Source organism: Nannospalax galili, unplaced genomic scaffold, assembly GCF_000622305.1.
Source record: "Nannospalax galili isolate Female #2095 unplaced genomic scaffold, S.galili_v1.0 scaffold255, whole genome shotgun sequence".
Classification (NCBI taxonomy): domain Eukaryota; kingdom Metazoa; phylum Chordata; class Mammalia; order Rodentia; family Spalacidae; genus Nannospalax; species Nannospalax galili.
Window position 1 is genome coordinate 3,982,288 of NW_008338999.1, and position 20,655 is coordinate 4,002,942.

Below are 20,655 nucleotides of genomic sequence, written 5' to 3' on the forward strand. Positions count from 1 at the left end.
TGTGTGTGTGTGTGTGTGTGTATGTGTGTGTGTGTGTACCTATGTCTCTGTGTGGGTGTGCACATATAAGTGAAGGTGTTCAGAGAGTCCAGAAAAAGGGCATCAGATACTCTGGAGTTGGAGTTATAGGCAGTTGTGAGCCACCAAACCTGGGTGGTGGAAACTGAACTCAGAACATCTGCAGGACCCATACATGCTCTTGCCAGCAGAGCCACTTGAGTACCCACAATTGTGACTTTGTTGGAAAGGATGAACATCTTTGGGGTCCTAGTTCAAATTTCACGTTAATTCAACTTTCCCTACATGGTAGGCCATCTACTGTATTACCACAGTAGTCCTTCCCTCTTTCTAAGTGTTTTCATTGCATTTCCGATCTTAGCTGTCTATCTTCCTATCATCCATCATGACTCACTTAGAACGCATATACAGCCTGGTACCTGATTGTCTGGCTATCTGATCATTACCAGAGTTGGACTCAAAGTGCCGGAAGAACAGAAATAAATGTCACTCTTTTTGAGCAACAAAGTGCTAACACGGAGACAACTGACTGCTGGTGAGGTGGTGACTGGAAAGGTTTCCTCTACCCTGTTAGCTTCCATTGATTGGTCTGAATTTACAAAATTTTTCTAGAAGTAGTAGAAACAATTCATAATGTGGCCATTGCTACTCATAAGCAAATAAATAATATGATAAAAGGCTCATAATTAGAAAGGACATAACAGTAATGTACTTGCATATGTGATACCAGAATATTGTGCATTAAATTATTTTCAAAGATCCTGCTTGTTTGTGAATAATTATGACATTTGATTGTGTGTTTTGTTTCATTATTTTGTATAATTTTTATACTATTTCATACATTTGGTTTCTATCTGCCCAAAATAGACAGTATACATATATATTATATATATACAAATATATGAATATGTGTAATTTTTTTAAAATTTGGCACACTTGGCATTAGCATAACAAATTTTCATGTAAAAAGAGTGTTAACAGGGTCTCATTGTTTAGCTCAGTTTGGCTTCAAACTTATGTTCCTCCTGCATCTGTCTTCCCAGTGTTGAGACTACAGGTAGGTACCACCATGCCGGGCTAGACTTCTTAAATCAATTTTAAAACTTTATTGAAATGGCCCTAAGTAATTTTGAACATGGCAATTTTATGATGTGTACATAAATTTATGAATGTTAATGGGATAATTTTTATCTTCTTATTTCACAAATACTTTTGTAGGTTATATAAATTAGCATTTCCATCTTAGTTTTAACACATAAAGATGAGCTGGTGACAATTTTTTTCCCACTCTGGGTTTTCTCTTCACTTTCTTGACTGTTTCTTTTTCTGTACAGAAGCTTTTTAGTTTAATGTGGTTCTCCTTTTTGATTGTTGACCTTAATTCCTAAGCAACTGGTGTCCGATTTAGAAAGTCCTACATCTTGTAGGTTACTGCCAAGGTTTTCTTCTAATCATTTTAGAGTTTCGAGTTTCACATTGGGTCTTTGATCCATTTGGAGTTGACTTTTGTGCAAGGTGAAAGATAAGGATCTAGTTTCATTCTTCTACAGGTGGAGATCCAGTTTTGCCAGCACCATTTGTTGAAGATGCTGTCTTTCCTCCACTGTGTGTTCTTGGTACCTTTGCCAAATATCAGGTGGCTGAAATTACGTGTACTCAGGTTTGGATCTTCAATGATGTTCCTTTGATCTATGCATCTATTTTTGTGTCAGTACCATGCTGTTTTTATGACTATAGCTTTTTAGTACACTTTGAAATCTAGTATAGTAATGCCTCACCATTGCTTTTCTGCTCAGGGTTACTTTGGCTATTCGGAGTCTTTTGTGCTTCCATACAAAATTTTAGGATATTTTTTTCTAATACTGTGAAGTATGTCATGGGGATTTTTATCTGGTATGTGATGTCTGCTGGGCGCTCTTTGTTGTCTATGCATTTTTAGCCTTACTCCTTGGCAGATGATACCCTCACCTAGCTATATTCTTTACCTTCTCCCCCAACTCTTAGACCCACATTTTTTTATTGGAATTCCAATGTTCCAGACCCAAGTTAATATCAGAGGCTGTGCTGAAACAAGTTACTTTGTCACCCTGTGGATGCCTAACAGCTAGCTGCACAAGCTTTGCTGCTTCTTTACACAGTTTTATGTAGTGATGGACCAATCTATATAATATCTAATTCTTAAACTTTCTATTTATTTATTTTGTGGGATTATCTGGGTTAGTTTTTGAGCCAGGGAACGCTTTTGTTGCCGAGGCTAGCCCCTAAATCACAGTAATCTACCTTCCTTAGCCTCCCAAGTGCTGGGATTATAGACAAGTGGCATCTCGACTGCCCAGTTCTTGACACTTTCCAACAGTTGGCACTGAGTTCAGTCCTCTACACTGCCTGATGCTTTTGATACTTATCCTGATACCAGTCAATCTTCTTAGCAGCTTCTGGGTGTTTACGCTGAAGCTAGAAGAGGGAGTAACATTCTCTATTTAAAACTGAATGTTTCTAGAACCTTTTCTGACAGCAAAACACATTCTTCTTCTTTACTTCTTTACATTCTGTGTGCATGTTACATTAATTGCATTTATCAGTTGTTCTTCAGAGTAAAAGGACTGGTTTAAATTTGACAGTGTCATTTTCACAAAAAATTCAAGCTAATAAATCTTTGCTTTATCCTACCTCATGTCAATATTCATCAATGGAAACAAGATTTCTTTTAAGTAATCAAGACTCAATGTTAATAAAGTCAGACATACTAATCTATGAGTATATATATTTAACTTATAAAAATTTAATTTAGGAAAAATAATAACAGATAGTCTTAATCATACAATTCTGACAAGCTTCAACATCACTGCATGCCAAGTCATGGTACCTTATTTTATATTTTATAGCTATAGACTTTAACAAATAGCTTTACAGCAAATTAAAATATTGTGGTGGTACTCATGAAACCATTCATCCAGACGTTTTGGAATTAGTCATAGGCACTGAGTATTTTTAACAGGTTTCCAAAGGATTTAGGTGAAGAATGGTAGATGCTGAGCTACATCTATCACAACAGTATTCTGTTCTAGTACAGTTACATTAAGAGGAAAAGGAGAGAAACAAATCAGTTACTAACAGACATTTGCATTCCAGAAAACTATATTTCACAAAGGACAAAATTATTGATTTTTATTACTGTTTAATACTTTTCATCTCTATTGTGCTTCCTAGAAATAATTCACTTGCCCTGTGTATGTGAGTGTTTGAAGAGTTCACAGCTATTGCTCACACTATTTTACATAGGTGTAGTATACAGAATTTTGATTCAAACTGATAGAAGTTTGGAATAATAAGGCAAGTGTGAAATCTCATTAATCTAACAACTATTCTTAATCTATGTCTTATTTATAAATGAGCTACACTATTTATTGGTCATAAGCATTGGTTATTATTCACGATCATGGTAATTTATCTTAGTTTTAAATTAGATATACAAAATGGTAGCCTTTAGTGATCTGCTTGTCAAACTGTATCATCAATGTACAAAACTCATTCATGAATTTACTCAGATTCCAGCTTTTATAAAATCATACCTGTGTTTTTCAAATAAAATAAAACTGGGTAAAAGCCTGAGTTCAACATCCCTCATTGCTTAACACCATTTTCAAGGTCCTATATTCGAATTTTATAATAGCCCTTTTATGTAAATTTTTGGATAAGGAATCCAAAATTGTATTATTCAAAGAATCCCCAAAGTCTGTGTTCTTCCTGGTTGTGGAATAATATTTTCACACTTAAAGTAAAAGTTCCTTAGTAACATAATCACACATAAAGAAAGAAAATTACGTTAGGACATGTATTGATCTTATACAATCTATTTTAATTTTAATGCAGTTTCTACATATCCATAGAAAAGCAAGCAGTCATGCAGTATGGTAACTGAATGGACAGATGTGAGGTACGTATGGCTGATGTAATCAGGTACTGTACATAGCACTCTGTGATGGCTGACCCTGGGTGTCAACTTGACTGGATCTGGGATTAACCGAAATGAGAGAGCTCTTCTTGATTGGACCATCTGAAACTGGAAAGACACGCCCTAAATGTGGGCGTTACCTTCTGATGGCATCCCATATAAAAGGCCATGGCAGAGGCGAACGCCTGGCTTCTTGCTGCTTGCCTTCTCTCTCACTGGTGAGTTCGTCTTGCTGTTGTAGACTGAAGACTAGCTGATCTTTAGGAATTGATCAGACCTTCAGTGCCAGATTGGGACTACTGAGGCATCCAGCCTCGTGGACTGAGGGACTACGGATTCTCAGCCTCTGTCCTGTGAGCTAAGCTGATAAATCTCTATACATATTCATTCTACTGGTTCTGTTTCTTTGGAGAACCATGAATAAAACATGCTCTGAGTTTGGAATCCCCACACCTGGCCTTACAATTAGCCTGTTATCACTAGCAATGCTATCTCGGGCAAATGCGAGATGGTAAAATAATTGAAGATATATAAAGCACTAGATTTATATTATAGCTGTACAACTATGGAATTTAATTATGTTCATGGAGCCTCTTTCTTCTCATATATAAAAGCGTGGTAACAACTTGTAAAGTTATTTCGGGGCTTGTTCAAACCCTATATAACACTGTATCAGGGAGTTTGTTTAATATTAACTATGATTTCTAATCAATTTGGTCCTTCATTTTCTCATGTCAAGATGGCACAAAGATGCCTGCCTTATGAGTTGTTCATCAACATTTAAAAGCCTGAAGTTAAAAAATAAGAGAGGAGCTGCTCTAGGAGCATGGTATACTGTATCTTTGTGTTTCCCCATCTGACACCTTCCCTTCCTCTAATAAGGTCTGTTACTCATGAAACCAACAAATTAATGGAAATTGGACTATTTGTCTCAGAATGCTATTGTAAGTTCACTATGGAATATTAATTATTGGTATTCATTACTTCTTGAGAAACTGCAGTCTTTCTCAGGACATATAGCTGTATCCTTTGTTGTTGCTGTTATTTTGTTTTATTAACATAGACTATATTCCATTTATTCTTAAACATTAATTTTATCACATCCTTTATTTGTTTATTTTAACTAATACTGAAAAATATAGAAATCCCATGCATTATACAATATAATGTGGTATTTTCAATGTATGTGAACATTGTAGCACCTAAACATTTCTAGAATCATCTGTCATAGCACTACAATGAAAACACTTACCTGGCCTGGGCACAGGCCTGTCACTCTGAAACTTAGGAGGCTGAGGCAGGAGGATCATCAGTTCAAAGCCTGCCATGTGTTAAATTTTTGGAATTACAGACCAGCCTGGAAAACTTAGAACTTGTTTCAAAACAAAAAAATATAAAAGAGTGCCAGGATTCAAGCTCTGTTGTAGACTGTGGTGCTGTATAGCATGAGGTAGGACCTACGTTTAATCCCCAGTACCACTAAAATACAAACAAAAGAAAAGGAAACAAAAGAAAACAAACAAAACCAGAAAATCAAAAGACAAAAGACCTAAACTACTTTCTTCTGCCTTTGGAAAATGTACAATGTCCCTTACTGTGCAGTAGCACTCCAGAGCCTATTTTCCTATATAATTTAGTAGCCATTGATCAAGCACTCCATGTCCACCCCTCTGTTTCATAGCCCCCAGCCTCTGGAAAAGTCTTATTAATTCCTATGAGTCAATGTTTTTAGTTTCCAACTGAGTATAACGAAACTCTGTAGGATTTATTTAATGCACCTGGATTGCTTTATTCGACATAATCATCTCCAGCTCCATTTATGTCACAAATGATGGGATCTCATTATTTTTATGACTGACTGCTGTTCTGGTGTATATAGCTCCACATTCCTTTATCTGTTCATTAGTTGACAAACATTCAGTTTTTTGTCTTTGACATCTTTAACATACTGTTTTAATTTCCTTAATATTTATGCTTATCAATGAAATTGCTAGATCATGTAGTAGATTTATTTTTAATTTTCTTGAAGAATCTTCTGTTTTCCATATCCACTGTCATAATTTACACTCCCATCAACAGTATGTGCTTATTCTCCTATTGTTGCTTGTATTTTTGATAAAAGTCATCCTTAGTATTGTTGCTCTGGATACTTACACAAGCCTAAGAATCAGGGATGGCCCAGCTCAGTGTATGAGACATATGTTAATTATGAAAATATCGTTCTTCGATACTGAACATATTTCATGCATGTGAGTATTATATTTATAAATTCATAAAAATAACAGAAAAATAGGGCATATCGAATATTGAAATTCACTGTATGCATAAACATTTATCCTTTCAATGATTAATAATAATTTATGCCTTTCACAGATTTTGTTTTTCATTATGACTCCTTTTTTATTGGGTAGTTGAATTGCAGCACATAAATCTGTTATTTGAGAGTGGACACACATTATCTATTGTTTATTATTGGACACCTAAAATATAACTGTAATAGTATAAACTGTAGTAGTCAAAGTTTTATGATTTTATTGATCACAATATCCAAGATGAAGATATGGCATAAATAAGATTTATAATTATAAAATATTTATATATAGTTCACTAACTTCCTGCACTGAGAATTCTTCAGACAATTCTTTGCACAGTTGTTAAATGATAATTTGATCTGACATCAATTTCCCTCAATAATCTATAAAACACATTCTTACAGACCCTAGAAAGGAAAGTCTATTGTTTTAAGAAAAATGTCATCTTCAAGTTATCAAGTAAAGGCCAAGAGATAGTCAATGAAATTCTTTTAAAAATTCTTTTTAAAAATGCTGTATTCAGATAATTTCATAATCCAATATCTTCCTTAAACTTATCATTGAGACAGCTATATCAAGGAGTAGTTTTCTGAAACTTAATCTAACATTGAGTCAAAATTTAGACAGTTATAATTATAATTTAAATTTTCTCCATTGCTCCCATAATCCTCTCATATCAGCAGAAAAGAACTGAGTTGACATGTAGATAATTTTCTGTTTTACCAAACTTTAGGCAATGGACAGAAGATATATTCACATTAATTTCTCCTTTTCCTATCATCCATTAATTAATTTGAGAGGCAATGAAAATCTGGTTGGTTAAGTGTTATGAATACATGATTTCTTAAATATTGAATTTAACACTGAAATCTTTTTCAAAAGAAAATGTTCAAAGGTTATGTTTGTGCATAGACATTTAATAATTGTCATGAGATGAATAATATCCACACCAAACTAATACTTAGAGGTGACTGTATTGAACTGGTTATGGGATTTTATTGAACTTGCTACAGGATTCCAATATGATTATGAGGACAGTCTACTTTGTACAGGGAAGGAACCCCTGCGGTAGCCTTTTTATTAAACAGATTCACGAAAGTGTCTGGAACGAGGTCTTCTCCACTGCACACAGGAGAAAAGCAAAGGGTTGAAGAGAACTGAGAACTCAGGAGCACACAAGAGCAGCTGGTCTCCTGCTTGCCCTGAAGGCTATGCTCCCTGTGATTGCTTTATTTTCCACTGCAGCTCCTCTGATTCACATGCTCTTCTTCAAACTGAGAAGGAGACATTGTGAACTTAGCCAGCAATGAGACTACATACTTGGTATTTTTTTTAAATCACTTAAAAATTATAGGAAAAAGAATTGTGAAAATATTTTTTTCCTCTTTGCTTTCCTAACCTCTGCTTAATTTGGTATAGAAATGGATTTGTATTTCCTGAAAGGTCAGAAATCAATCATTGTTTATCAATCAGAACATAAAATCATTTCCATCGTGCTTCACTTCAAGTTAAATGATCATGTCAATACTTTAGTTGTTGAAAGAATAATAATATTTTTCCCTTTACACATTTCTCACTAGTATCCACACAGCTCATGTTCTGTATGTCTTCATAAGAACTTTAGTGGTGGATAAATTTAAGTAAACTCCATTTTACCTTAGGAAATGCAGGTCTTTATAAAACAATTAGCTCTCACTGGTCATTATAAAACAATTAAAGTCATTACATGTAGTTGTCACAAAATGGTTTTATTTATTATTCAATGAAGTAACACAGTTATATAAAGCAGAATGAGAATGAAATAGGATATATTCTTTTTGGATTGTCTTAATTCGCTTGAGATGGATTCATGGAATTCCTTATTTATGCTCCTCATTTATTTAGCTTCACTGTTTAGTGCTTACAGAGAGCCCCAAGTGTGGGCACAGTTACATTTTATTGAGTTTCTAATGAATTCTGTACAGCAAGGATGTTAGGTTTGAAGCCCTTACAAATAAATAGTCTATGCAATAGGAGCTAATTAAAGCCAAGTGAGAGCTTGGAGATAGTCTCTCTCTCTCTCTCTCTCTCTCTCTCTCTCTCTCTCTCTCTAAAATGCCCTTTTCTATATATATATATGTATCTCTGTCTTTGTCTCCTTCTCATTCATGCCCAAATAACTGACAATCTATTGCTATCAAATCAAGGCATTTTGTTTGAAATGTGTTCAGTTCATGAATGTAATGTATAGCTCTTCATTTGCTGTGAGGCACCTTTCACAAGCTTGCCCTGGTTTAATGACTTGGCAATTAGACCCCAAAGAAAGATGGAAAGGAATTCAAGTGAAACTCCTCCATCAACTAAGGATTTTCTCAGGTTGTAGAGATTATACCTTGCACTGACCAGGTAAGCCTAATACAGTTTTTAATTTGGTAACAAAAGAAATTAAATCCAAGAATTTATTGCATCAACTCACAACCTCAAATTGTTTCCATTTTCTTATTCCCAGGAGTCTTTCTTCAGAATTAACCTGTCAGCGAGCAGGAAGGGAATAACACTGATTTATTACTAAAGGCAAAGTGTGGCTTAAGCTTGAGGGATATTATGGGAAGAGTCCTATAGGGAAAGAGCACATTGTATTTAAGTTGACACAACCAGAGAGGTAAGTCATTAACTAAAAGTCTGGCATAGACAGACATTTAATTTAGTCTTCCAGCCAACTAGTCCCTTAAGATTATAAAATCTCACTGTAACCTCCCTATAAGCTGATCATTTAAATGATACATGAGAATTGACTTGCTAGTTCACTTCAAACAGAAGACCCCAGAGAGCGTAAAGATATCCCAGAGAACCAGTCATTTACAAAGGATTTATAAAAGAGAAAGCCAGGATGAAAGTTTATGTGATAAATGACAAAAGGCAACCTTTCATTTCATTATACATTTTTTGTTCAAATAACACAGTAGCTTTCGATTTATAAGCTCATATAATCTAATTATCTTCTTAATATTGTTAAAGAACAGTATTATATTTCAGGGTTTTTGAAAATTCACTAACCTCTATTACTCAAAGAATAGTATGAAATACTGCTGACATATATTTCTAGCCATAAAGATCAAAGAGTGTTCCAGGGAAAATGATCAGGTGAGGAAGACAGCCTTTTCTCGACAGCGTTTTCTTGCTACACTTCAATGTTAATGAACAAGTTCTATTTCCAGATCATCCAATTTAGATATTTCAGTCTAAGTTATTTTAATAACATGCTGGGATTACAACTAATTTGGCATACGGTTTTCAAACCTTTCATTTTTATACTCATTTTTTTTTTGTATAAAGATACTGCTCAAAAAAACACTCACATTTTAGCTGTGTATTACACAAAAATTATTGAGTATCATCAAAGATTTTTCAATGATTTTAAGAGCTTTATGTGAGATAGAACCAAGTGTGCCCATTACATACCTCAGTAGCAAACTGCTGTAGTCCACCAATATTGATTGGCCCATCTTCAGTGGCACATAGATTGCATCCGCCAACACAAAGATCAGAGGTTGGACAAACCATTCCACAAGTAAGACCAAGTGGATTGTCAGAAAAAATCAGTTTAGCAGCTCCATAGTAGTTCTGTATAAATAAATAAAACAAAAATAGTAATAAATTTGTTATGGAATAGTGTACCTTAAACCCCAAATTTTGACATATTATTCCTTTCAGTAAGCAAGTAGATTAAAAATCAAGGCAGGAGATGTAAAGAAAATGTGTATGTTACAATTCGACTTACCATCTGGAATCAGCAACTGACCACTAGCAGAATATCCAACTTAATTTGTTCTTAAAATGGATAGTCATCATTATTGATCGAAGTAATGAAAAAAAATAGTAAAAAGTTTGGAGAAACCTGAACTGCCAAAAGGAGCCCAAAGAAATATGATATATAAACACAATATAGAATCTTAGACAAAATACTGCAAAAAATATAGAACATTAGGTGAAAAATTAAGGAAATCAAATAAGCTGGAGATTTTCTTAAAATGATATGTCAATATTATATTCCCAATAGGGATAGATATGCCATACTTGTGTAAGAGTTGAACAAGGAACTTACACTCTGTAGTACTGTCACAAGTTCTCTGTTTATTGACTTCATAGTACATTGCCAATACTTTGGCATATAAATAGTACCTTCCTGTGTAAAATTCCCAGTTCTCAGGCAAAACAAATTTTTGGCACATTAAAAGACAGAAATAATCACTTGGCAATTAAATAAAATGATAAGTCAAGGAAACAGGTCATGACTCCTACATTGAAGAGAACAGAAAAGACTTAAGAAATGTTGACAATAATTCAGAGAAAGGAAGGCAAAAGAGATGGAACATTTAAAAACATCATCACAGCATGGAAAGGACTCTATATCAAAAAATAAAATTATCATTCCAGAAATAAATAAAAAAATACAATAGTTAATTTGTTGTTTTACTTTATGGTAACAAGTATCTGCCTTATTTAGTGTGTCTCCTCAGAATGAAGTTTTGTCTAATGCAAAAAATGGCTCTTCAATATTCATTTCCTCAATGTATAATATGAATACAGAATGCAATTTAATTCATAACTAATGATCCTGAGCATTTATTATCAAGTAATTGACCTACCAAGTATCAAGTGGCAGATGATCAGCCAGGTCACAAGTCACACTAAAGAACACTGTCTATGACAGAAGAAAATGTATTTTGATTTGTACACATACACACACACATACACACACACACACACACACACACACACACACACACACACCTTTCACTGTAAACTGGACAGCTCAGAGCAGCCATTATGTTCTTTTAGTTTTCATTTGCTAAGTAACTTTAGTGTTTCTTTAGTTCCTTTTGTTGTGATCTTTGCATCAGGAAATTGTTATATTTAAGTAGGGATTGGTTTCCCAGTGATATTTGAAGCACAGTATCAGAAGGAAAATGTAGATAAATAGAATTTTATAAAAATCAACAACTCCATGTTCCAAAGGATGCTACCAAGGGAGTGAAAAGAGAACCCACACAGGACAAAATATTTGAAGACACTATGGTGGGAGAATTCATTTCCCATGATAGCTCAAGTAGTATTTTTTAAAATATTTATTTAATAACAATATAATTAGAAGAAGCATTTCATTACAATAGCATTGACATATTCAATAACAATTTCCAGAGCTAACATGCATCTCTTTCAAAATTGGCTGTAAATTTTTAGGTTTACAGTTGAATTATTACAGTTATACAATATTGTACTCAGTATAAACCCTATAAGACATAAAATTAAATGAGGTTTTAAACTTTAAAAAAGATCTCCATTTCATTATTAAAATATAGTTTCATACAGAAAAATTTATTTTTAATACAATTAACACTAAGATACACATGCGTTTCTAATCTTGATATATCTGATTATTACTAGTCACAGGATATAAAGCCATCAGGTAGATTTCAATGGTAATGTTCTTCACATCTACTAATTATTAAGGAGCAAACTTTTATGCCTTGAAGAATTTTTCTTTTTATTTATACACGCACTTCCCAGATAGCACCCTCCCATAGCCTCCCTCCCCCCACTAGAGCCCTTATACTCTGATATCCCTGCTACAGTCTGCTGTGTTGTTGGCACCCCCAGCCATTCTCCACTACTTGCCCTTCTGGTGAATCTAGTCAGCCAATCTAGAGGTCTTTGTTTTAGGAAGGTCAGCTGTTCTTCATCCAGCGGCAATCAGTTGTCTATATTCTTTCGGATAAGTTTGGGGTCTGCTGTTCATTTTACCAGTTCTGAGATGGGTTCCTATCTTGGAATCCCTTTGGCCACCCTGGCCAAAACTCAAAAGAAGAAATCGCTTGTCTGGCATTGTTGCTTGTGTTATGTAGCCTTTAGCTATACATATGGACTCTTATGAAGTTCTGTTGTCCCATTTAATATTTGGTTATACTTTTGTTTTGGGTGTTTAAGGCCATACAGTGGGTCAAGATAAACCAATTTATTTTTAGTCTTAAGGTCCTTTGAGGATCTGTTCCTTAGGGGTCACATGGGCTTGGGAGGAGCCCCTGGCTCCTTTCTTTTACCAGTTACGCCTATGTGAAGATAAGTCAAAGGTCCTGCTCAACCATGGTTGGCTTTGCTTGGAAGCATGGAGGAAATGATTCCTCTGTGTTGACACGACTGGACACTGGATCAAGTCCATCTGGTGGGGTCTCCTTGGCCTCCTTGATAAAGAGGACAGGTGACCCACCACCATTACAGGACATTTTGAGATGCTCATAGTCCCCTGGAACTAGTCAACCTAGGAGGGCAAGGAGCAAAAAGTGTCCTTTATATCCCTTTGACCAAATTATTATAGACTTCAAAGGATGTCTGTACAACACCCAAGAAGGTTAGTTTTACCAGTCTGGAATTTTTAATTACTGTGTGTCATGTAGATAAATCTTAGGCAAAGACCAGTTGTTTTATTTTAGACCTCAAAGAATGTCTGTTAAATACCCAAGAAGGTTAGTTCCACCAGTCTGGTATTTTTAATTATTGTGTGCCATGTAGATATATCTTGGGGAAAGACCAGTTGTTCTCAGATAAACCTTACTTAGACATATATTTCTTGATCTGCTATGTAAAATTTTTCAGTAGGTTGTAGGAGTAATATGGTTCCCAGTGGTTTTCAAAACTAGCTAGGCATTGTTTATTTCTCACATTGTCTCACCCCTCCATCATGGTTTTCCATCTTAAGGTGCCCCCGTTTCCCCCCCTTTCTCCCTTACTAATACCCTTCTCCTATTGTCCTCTCTTGAGCTCATTCTTTCCTTTTATCCCCTAGGTTCCTTGTATACCCTTCCCTCCCCTCTCCCTTAAACTAACCCAATTTTTATCCATATCTCCCTTATTAAGACCTGTTTCCTACTGTTCTTCTCTTTCAGGTTCTTTCTTTTCCTTTACCTCCCTGTTTCCTTTCCATTATCCTGGTTCCTGGTTGCATACGTATTTATCAGAGTCTGGTTCTAGGATCCACTTATGAGGGAGAACATATGTCGATTTTTTTTTTTCTGAGTCTGTGTTACTTCACTTACTATAAAAGTTTCTAGTTCCATCCATTTACCTTCAAATTTCATGATTTCATCTTTCTTTACTGCTGAGTAAAACTCCATCATATAAAGGAAACACATTTTCATTATCCACTCATCAATTAAGGGACACTTAGGTTGCTTCCATCTCTTACCTATTGTGAAAGAGCAGCAGCAAACATGGATGTACATGTGTCTCTGCAATAGGATGAGTTCTTTGGGTATACGCCAAGGAGTGGTACAACTGGTTCAAATGGTAGGTTCATTTTTAGGTTTTTAGGAGTTCTTCACACTGCTTTCCAAAGGGGTTGAACCAATTTGCAGTCCCACGAGCAGTGGATGAGTGTTCCTCTTTCCCCACATACTCTCCAACATTTGCTATCATTTGTTTTCTTGATCTTAGCAAGTCGGACTGAGGTGAGGTGAAATCTTAAAGTGGTTTTATTTGCATTTACCTAATTATTAGTGACGCTGAACATCTTTTAAGATGTTTCATAGCCATCTTTACTTCTTCTTTTGAGAATTCTCTGTTCAGCTCCGTAGCCCATCTTTCAATTGGGTTGCTTCTCTTCTTGGTTCTCTGTTTTTTAAGTTCGTTATAAATTCTGGTTATTAAACCTCTGTCAGATGTGTCGCTGGTGAAGATTTTCTCCCATTCTGTGGGTTTTCTGTTTGTTTCTTTGGTTGTCTCCTTTCATGTACAGAAGCTTTTTAGTTTAATGAGGTCCCATTTGTTAATTCTTGCGCTTGCTTCCTGAGCAATTGATGTCCGGTTTAGAAAATTCTTTCCTACACTTATATCTTATAGGTCTTTCCCAATGTTTTCTTCTAATAGTTTCAGAGTTTCAGGATTTACATTGAGATCTTTGAGCCATTTGAAATAGATTTTTGTGCAGGGTAAAGATATGGGGTTTAGTTTGATTTCTCTACAGGTGGAGATCCAATTTTGCCAGCAATTTGCTGAACATGCTGTCTTTCCTCCAGTGAATATTCTTGGCCCCTTTGTCAAATATCAGATGGTTGAAATTTGCATTTACTCATATTCGGGTCTTCAGTTTTGTTCCATTGGACTATGGGTCTATTTTTGTTCCACTACCATGTTGGTTTTATAACTATAGCTCTGTAATACATCTTGAAATCTGGTATTGTAATCCCCCTGGCATTGCTCTTACTGCTCAGGGTTGTTTTGGCTATCCGGGGTCTCTTGTGGTTCCATATGAATCTTAGGATAGATTTTTCTAATTCTGTGAAAAATGTCATGGGGATTTTGATTGGCATTGCATTGAATCTATATATGACTGTTGGTAGGATGGTCATTTTCACAATATTAATTCTTCCAATCCATGAGCATGGGCGGTCCTTCCATCTTCTGATGTCTTCCTCAATTTCTTTCTTTAAAGATTTTAAATTTTCATTGTAGAGCTCTTTAATGTCTTTGGTCAGGTTCACTCCAAGATATTTTATTATTTTTTTGAAGGTATTGTGAACAGGAGTTTTTCCATGTGCTCTTTCTCTGATTGCTTGTTATTGGTAAATAGAAAGGCTATAGACTCTTGTAGGTTAATTTTGTAACCTGCCACTTTGCTGAATGCCTTAAGAATTTCTAGGAGTTTTCAGGTGGAATTTTTAGCATCCCTTAGATATAATATCATATCATCTGCAAAAAGGGATAATTTGATCTCTTCTCTTCCAATTATTACTCCTATAATTTCCTTCTCTTTTCTTATTGCTCTTGCAAGAGTTTCAAGTACTGTTAAAGAGAATTGGGTCAGTGGACCGCCTTGTCTGGTTCCTCATTGCAATGGGAATGTTTCTAGTTTTTCTCCATTTAGAATGATGTTGGCTGTGTGTCTGTCACATATGGCTCAAATTATGTTGATGTATATTCCCTCCAGTCCATCTCCCTCTAGGACTTTGAACATAAATGCATGTTGAATTTGTCAAAGGTCTTCTCTGCATCTATTGAGATGACCACAAGTTTCTTGTCTTTGAGCCCAGTTATATGATTTATGATGTTTATTGACTTCTGTATATTGAACCATCCCTGCATCTCTGGGATAAAGCCACCTTGATCATAGTGGATGATCTTTTTGATGTGTGTCTGTATGTGGTTTGCAAGTATCTTGTTGAGAATTTTTGCATCTATGTTCATTATGGATATGGTTCTATAGTTTCCTTTTTTGGTTGTATCTTTACCTGGCTTTGGTAGTAGAATGATACTACCTGGCTTCATAGAAGGAATTTGGAAGTTCTCCCTCCATTTCTATTTTTTTGAATTAATTGAGTAGTATTGGATGCAGATCTTCTTTAAATGTCTGATAGAATTCTGTTGTAAATCCATCTGGTCCTGGGCTTTTTTTAGTCGGGCAGTTTTGTATTATGGTATCAATTTCTTTTTGGGTTATGGGTCTGTTTATGTTGATAATCTCTTCTTGGTTTAGTTTTGGTGGTTCCCATGCCTTTAGATATCTGTCCATTTCTTTTAGGTTTTCAAATTTAGTGGCATATAGGTTTCAAAGTATTCCCTTACAATGTTCCATATCTTTCTGGTGTCTGTTCTGATGTTTCCCCTTTCATCTCTGATTTTGTTGAATTGGAGGTGCTCTTTCTTTCTTTTGGTCAACTGGGCTAGCAGTCTGTCAATCTTGTTTATCTTTGCAAAGAACCAGGTCTTGGAATTGTTGATTCTTTGTATTGTTTTCTTTGTTTCTATTTCATTAATTTCTGCCTTGATTTTTGTTATTTCTTCTTGTCTGCTGGGTTTGGGTTTGGGTTGCTGCTTCTTTTCAAGTGTGTTGAGTTGCAATGTTAAGTCATTTATTTGTGTTCTTTCTGATTTTTTGATGTAGGCACTTCAGCTATAAACTTCCCTCTTAGGACTGCTTTCAGCATATCCCAGCGGTTTTCTCGTGTTGTATTGTCTTTTCATTTAATTCCAGGAATATTTTTATTTCTTTCTTAATTTCCTTTTGACCCATTCATCATTGAGGAGTGTGTTGTTTAATCTCCATGTGTTCATGTGGTACTTAGGGCTTCTTCGGGTGTTGATCGTAAGCTTTATTACATTGTGGTCTGATAGAATGCATGGAATTATTCCAAACTTTTTGTATTTTTTGAGTTTTATTTTGTGCCCCAGTAAATGGTTGATTTTGGAGAAGGTTCCATGGGGTGCTGAGGAGAAAGTATGTCCTTTGGTGCTTGTGTGGAATACTCGATAGATGTCTGTTAAGTCCATTTGATACATGGTATTGTTTAACTCAGATGTCTCTCTGTTAAATCTCTGCCCTGTTGACCTATCTAATGGAGACAGTGGGGTATTGAAGTTGCCTAATATTAATGAGTTGGGGTTAATTTGGGTATTTAAGTCTTGTTGTATTGTTTTTATGAAGTTGGGTGCACCAGAGTTTGGTGAATATATGTTCATGACTGTAATATTTTCTTGATTCATTGTTCCTTTGATCAAAATGTACTGTCCCTCTTTGTCTCTCCTGATTAGTTTTAGTTTAAAGTCTACTTTGTCAGATATTAGAATTGTTACGCCTGCTTTTTCCTTAGTGCCCTTTGCTTGGTATATTTTTTTCCATCCTTTCACTTTGAGATAGTGTCTGTCCTTGAAAGTGAGATGAGTTTCTTGCAGACAACAAAAACATGGGTTTTGTTTCTTAATCCATTCACATAGTCTGTGTCTTTTGACTGGGGAGTTCAGTCCATTAATATTTAAAGTTATTAATGAAAGATGGGTATTGAATCCTGTCATATTTATTTCTGTTTACATTCTTGATATAGCTGTACTTTTCTTCAGTTATACCTTCATTGGATTTCTTTCTGCAACCCCTTGGGTATAGTCATTCCTTTCTTCAGCTCTTTGTATTGCTTCCAGAACTCTCTGAAGGGCTGGTTTTGTGGACATGAATTCCTTCAACCTATTTATGACCTGGAAGATTTTTCTTTCCTCTTTGACTATAATAGACATTTTGGCTGGGTATAGTAATCTGTGTTGGCATCTGTGGTCATTAAAAACTGGGAATACTTTGGTCCAGGCTCTTCTGGCTTTCATAGATTGCACTGAAAAGTCAGTCGTAATCCTAATGGGTTTTCCTTTATATGTGACTTTTTGTTTCTCTTTTGCAGCTTTCAGTATTTTACCTTTGTTCTGTACATTTAGTGTTTTTACTATGCTGTACTGTGGAGAGTTTCTTTTCTGGTCCTGTCTGTTTGGTGTTCTGTACAATTCTGTTGAAGATCTGGTCCATGCCATTATGTTGGGATTCTTCTTCTTCCTGTATGCCTATGATTCGTAAATTTGGTCTTCTTATGTTGTCACACAATTCCTGCATATTCCATTCTTGTGATTACTTAAATTTTTCACAATCTTTGCTTGAATGGTCTAGTTCATCCACTTTGTCTTCCAGTCTTGATACTCTGTTTTCCATCTCATTCATCCTATTATTGAGGCTTTCTCCAGTCATTTCTAATTGGCTTACTAAGTGTTTCACTTCCTTCTTCATTTCAGCCTGAGTAGTCTTCAATATTTCTAACTCTTCTGAATTCATTCAGATGTTTATCCCTATCTTCCTTCAGTTCTTTGATATCGTTTTGTGTGTGTGTGTGTGTTCTTTAAATTGACTGAATTCTTTTATCATGTTTATAATTGTTCTTTTGAGTTCCATGTCCTGCATTATCTATAGGGGGTTCTCATTGTTTTCCTCTAGAGGACTATTGCTAGTTGGTGGGGATATGATATTTTGGTTTTTCATGCTATTATTTTTTCTCTGTGGTTTTGACATGTGAATTTCTTTTGTAGTTTCTGATTCTTGTGTGAGAATCAGGCCTTCGAGTTTAGGCCTGCTTTTCTTGTGAACTTTATGTGTCTTTGTGGTTTACTTTTTGGGCATGAAAAGCTGGGATCTCTAAGCCTCCAGTTCTCTCTTAATTTTATATTGGAGTGGCCGGATTGCTTTTGTCTTCAGGAGTTCCCACAGAGGCCCAATTCAGGTGAGGGTAAGATATTTTCAGACTTTCTCCAGGAATGATTTTGGCCTCAGGAATTTGGGAGTTAGACTTGCCTGGGAGCCTGGCTCAGGAAAGATGCTGGTCTAGGGCAGGTGGTGGCCCTGCCACCAAGAGATGCAAAGGCAGATCGGGAGGGAAGAGGCTCCAAGGCCTCCTGGGGACTGCACTGAGGAGCTGAGTTGGTCTGGATGCAAAGGATCAAGAAGAGGAGAGGTGAGCCCCAGCGTCCCTGAAAGAGAATGATAGGTGGTGCAGGTCCAGGGAAAGAGAGGGAGTTGAGGGCAGGGCCAGGCCCAGAAGTAGTGCTCCTGGGACCCAGAGAAGGCACTCTGTTGGTCTGGATGAAAAGGATCAGGGAGCAGTATTGGTTCCCCAGGTGTCTGGGGCCCCAAGACAAGGAATGGGGCAGGGCCCAAACTCGGAGGAGAGAAGGGCGATGGAGATGGGAGGGTGAAAGAGGCTGGGGGAGTCAAGGTGTGGAGGGCACAATGGACTTACCCCAGAGAGAGGCCTGCTTGTAGCTCAAGGAGTTTCTTTAAAAAGACAAATAAATCCATTAAAAAATGAGCTAAGTTTAAAAAAAAAGTCCAAAGAAGATATCCAAATAGTCAATGATAAAGACACTTTGTAGTACAATCCATCAACAAAATGCATGCCAAATCCACCATGAGATTCTGTTTGTCACCCACTTGAACAGCTATAGTTTAAAAGGTAAATAATAAAAGAAAGCTTGGATAATGATGCAAGGAACCTGGGTCCCTAATATGCTGCTTATAGGAAAGGACAGAAGTATAAGAATGCCTGCTAATAGTGTAGAGTTTCTTTATGGAACAACAATGTATCCCCAAGTTGACTGTAATGATGGTTGGAACTCTGAAAATAAAGTCAAGAGCTGCCAAACTCATTTAAATGTGCAAAAGCAGAGAAGCAACTTCTATCTCAATGAAGATGTTGTATTTTAAAATGTTCCTTTTAAGTGTTGAGAATTATTCAGGCAATTTCCTAAAGACTATGTGGGTACGAAGCTAGATCAGAAACAGAATCAACAATTTCATTCCAAGTGGGCAATGAAACATGGCTTTAAAGTCATTTTTCTTCTGAACATCAGACCAAAATATGTCTCTACTAGACATACACAAATTAAAATGGAAAATCCCAGGCTGCATTTTAGGTAACATTAAGTAACAGATTTCGCCAAACGTTTTCTTTTTCTAGCAAGTAAACAATACACAGGTATGCTTATGTTAATGCTTTAATTAGTAAAATGATAGATTCCATTCAGAGGGAGAGTTTTTCTAAATGATGGCTGAGATAAGCAATTACTAGCTTAAAACTCTTCATTCAATTTTCCAAGCAAGCATCCTTAGGTCCTGTTTAAGTCCATTGATCCCCTCACTCAGTATCTGCATGGGAGCAGTTAATAATTGCCAGTGGGATGCTCTAAATCATTGGCCAGGATTCTTCTCCTTCTCTTGACATTTTGGAACTATTGGATGGATTGATTAACAAATATTTATTGGCTGACTCATACATGAAGGATTGTATCACATCATTAGAGAGGGTAATATTTTTTAAAAGCATAGAATGAATATAATCCAATTAAGTACCTAAGGATTTTTCTACAAGAATATTGACTGTTTCATGAACACCAATTTGAGTTTTATAAGTGACAATAAATTGAGAATACATGAAGATGGATGAATGCTGGAATAAGTGCAACAAATGAAACATTTAAATTATACTACCAAGGTGAATCCACCCTGCATATCATTGGCCTGTAGCTGTCTAATAATTCTTCAATATTCTCATACCTCCAAGACTAACCCTTTTACCAAAAAAAATTTTCTAGGAAGATTTTATGTTTTTAAAAATTAGTAAGGATTTATGAAGTGTCTTTTAAGTCAGAAGCAAAAGAATCCCCCTTTTGTACCATATCACTTCAGCAGTACATTGAGAAATTGTCTCGGGTTAATGTGTCCAGCATCTGCTTATAATGGGTGGCATTCACAATAATGCTGGATGTAAAAGAGATGCAGGATGGCAGGGAATTACACATAAATCCTTCTAAATTGCTATGAGTAAATACTAAGGAAAGTTCACGGTAGGCATCGGAGCAATCACTTGACCATCTGCCTAGAGTTCTTGGCATAGGAGACAACGATTAGAGTGTGAACTGGAAAACTGAGCTTGCTCCGAATTACCGAGGACCTTGGTTAGAAAATTAGTTTTAAATACAAGGATTCTGGTATTAAGGGATTCAATAAGATGAAAATGAATTATATGAAAATTC

The 20,655-nt window shown here is 35.8% G+C and overlaps 1 protein-coding gene across 3 annotated transcripts in view; it reads right to left on the reverse strand.

Annotated features, from left to right (window-relative positions):
• Dpyd (dihydropyrimidine dehydrogenase) overlaps nt 1-20,655 on the reverse strand; it is a 978,758-nt gene that overhangs the window by 724,566 nt on the left and 233,537 nt on the right. For all 3 annotated transcript variants that reach the window (XM_008833683.3, XM_029563832.1, XM_029563833.1), the window contains exon 5: nt 9,727-9,888. In XM_008833683.3, coding sequence (XP_008831905.1) covers nt 9,727-9,888 — 162 coding nt within the window. The remainder of the gene's footprint in view (nt 1-9,726; nt 9,889-20,655) is intronic.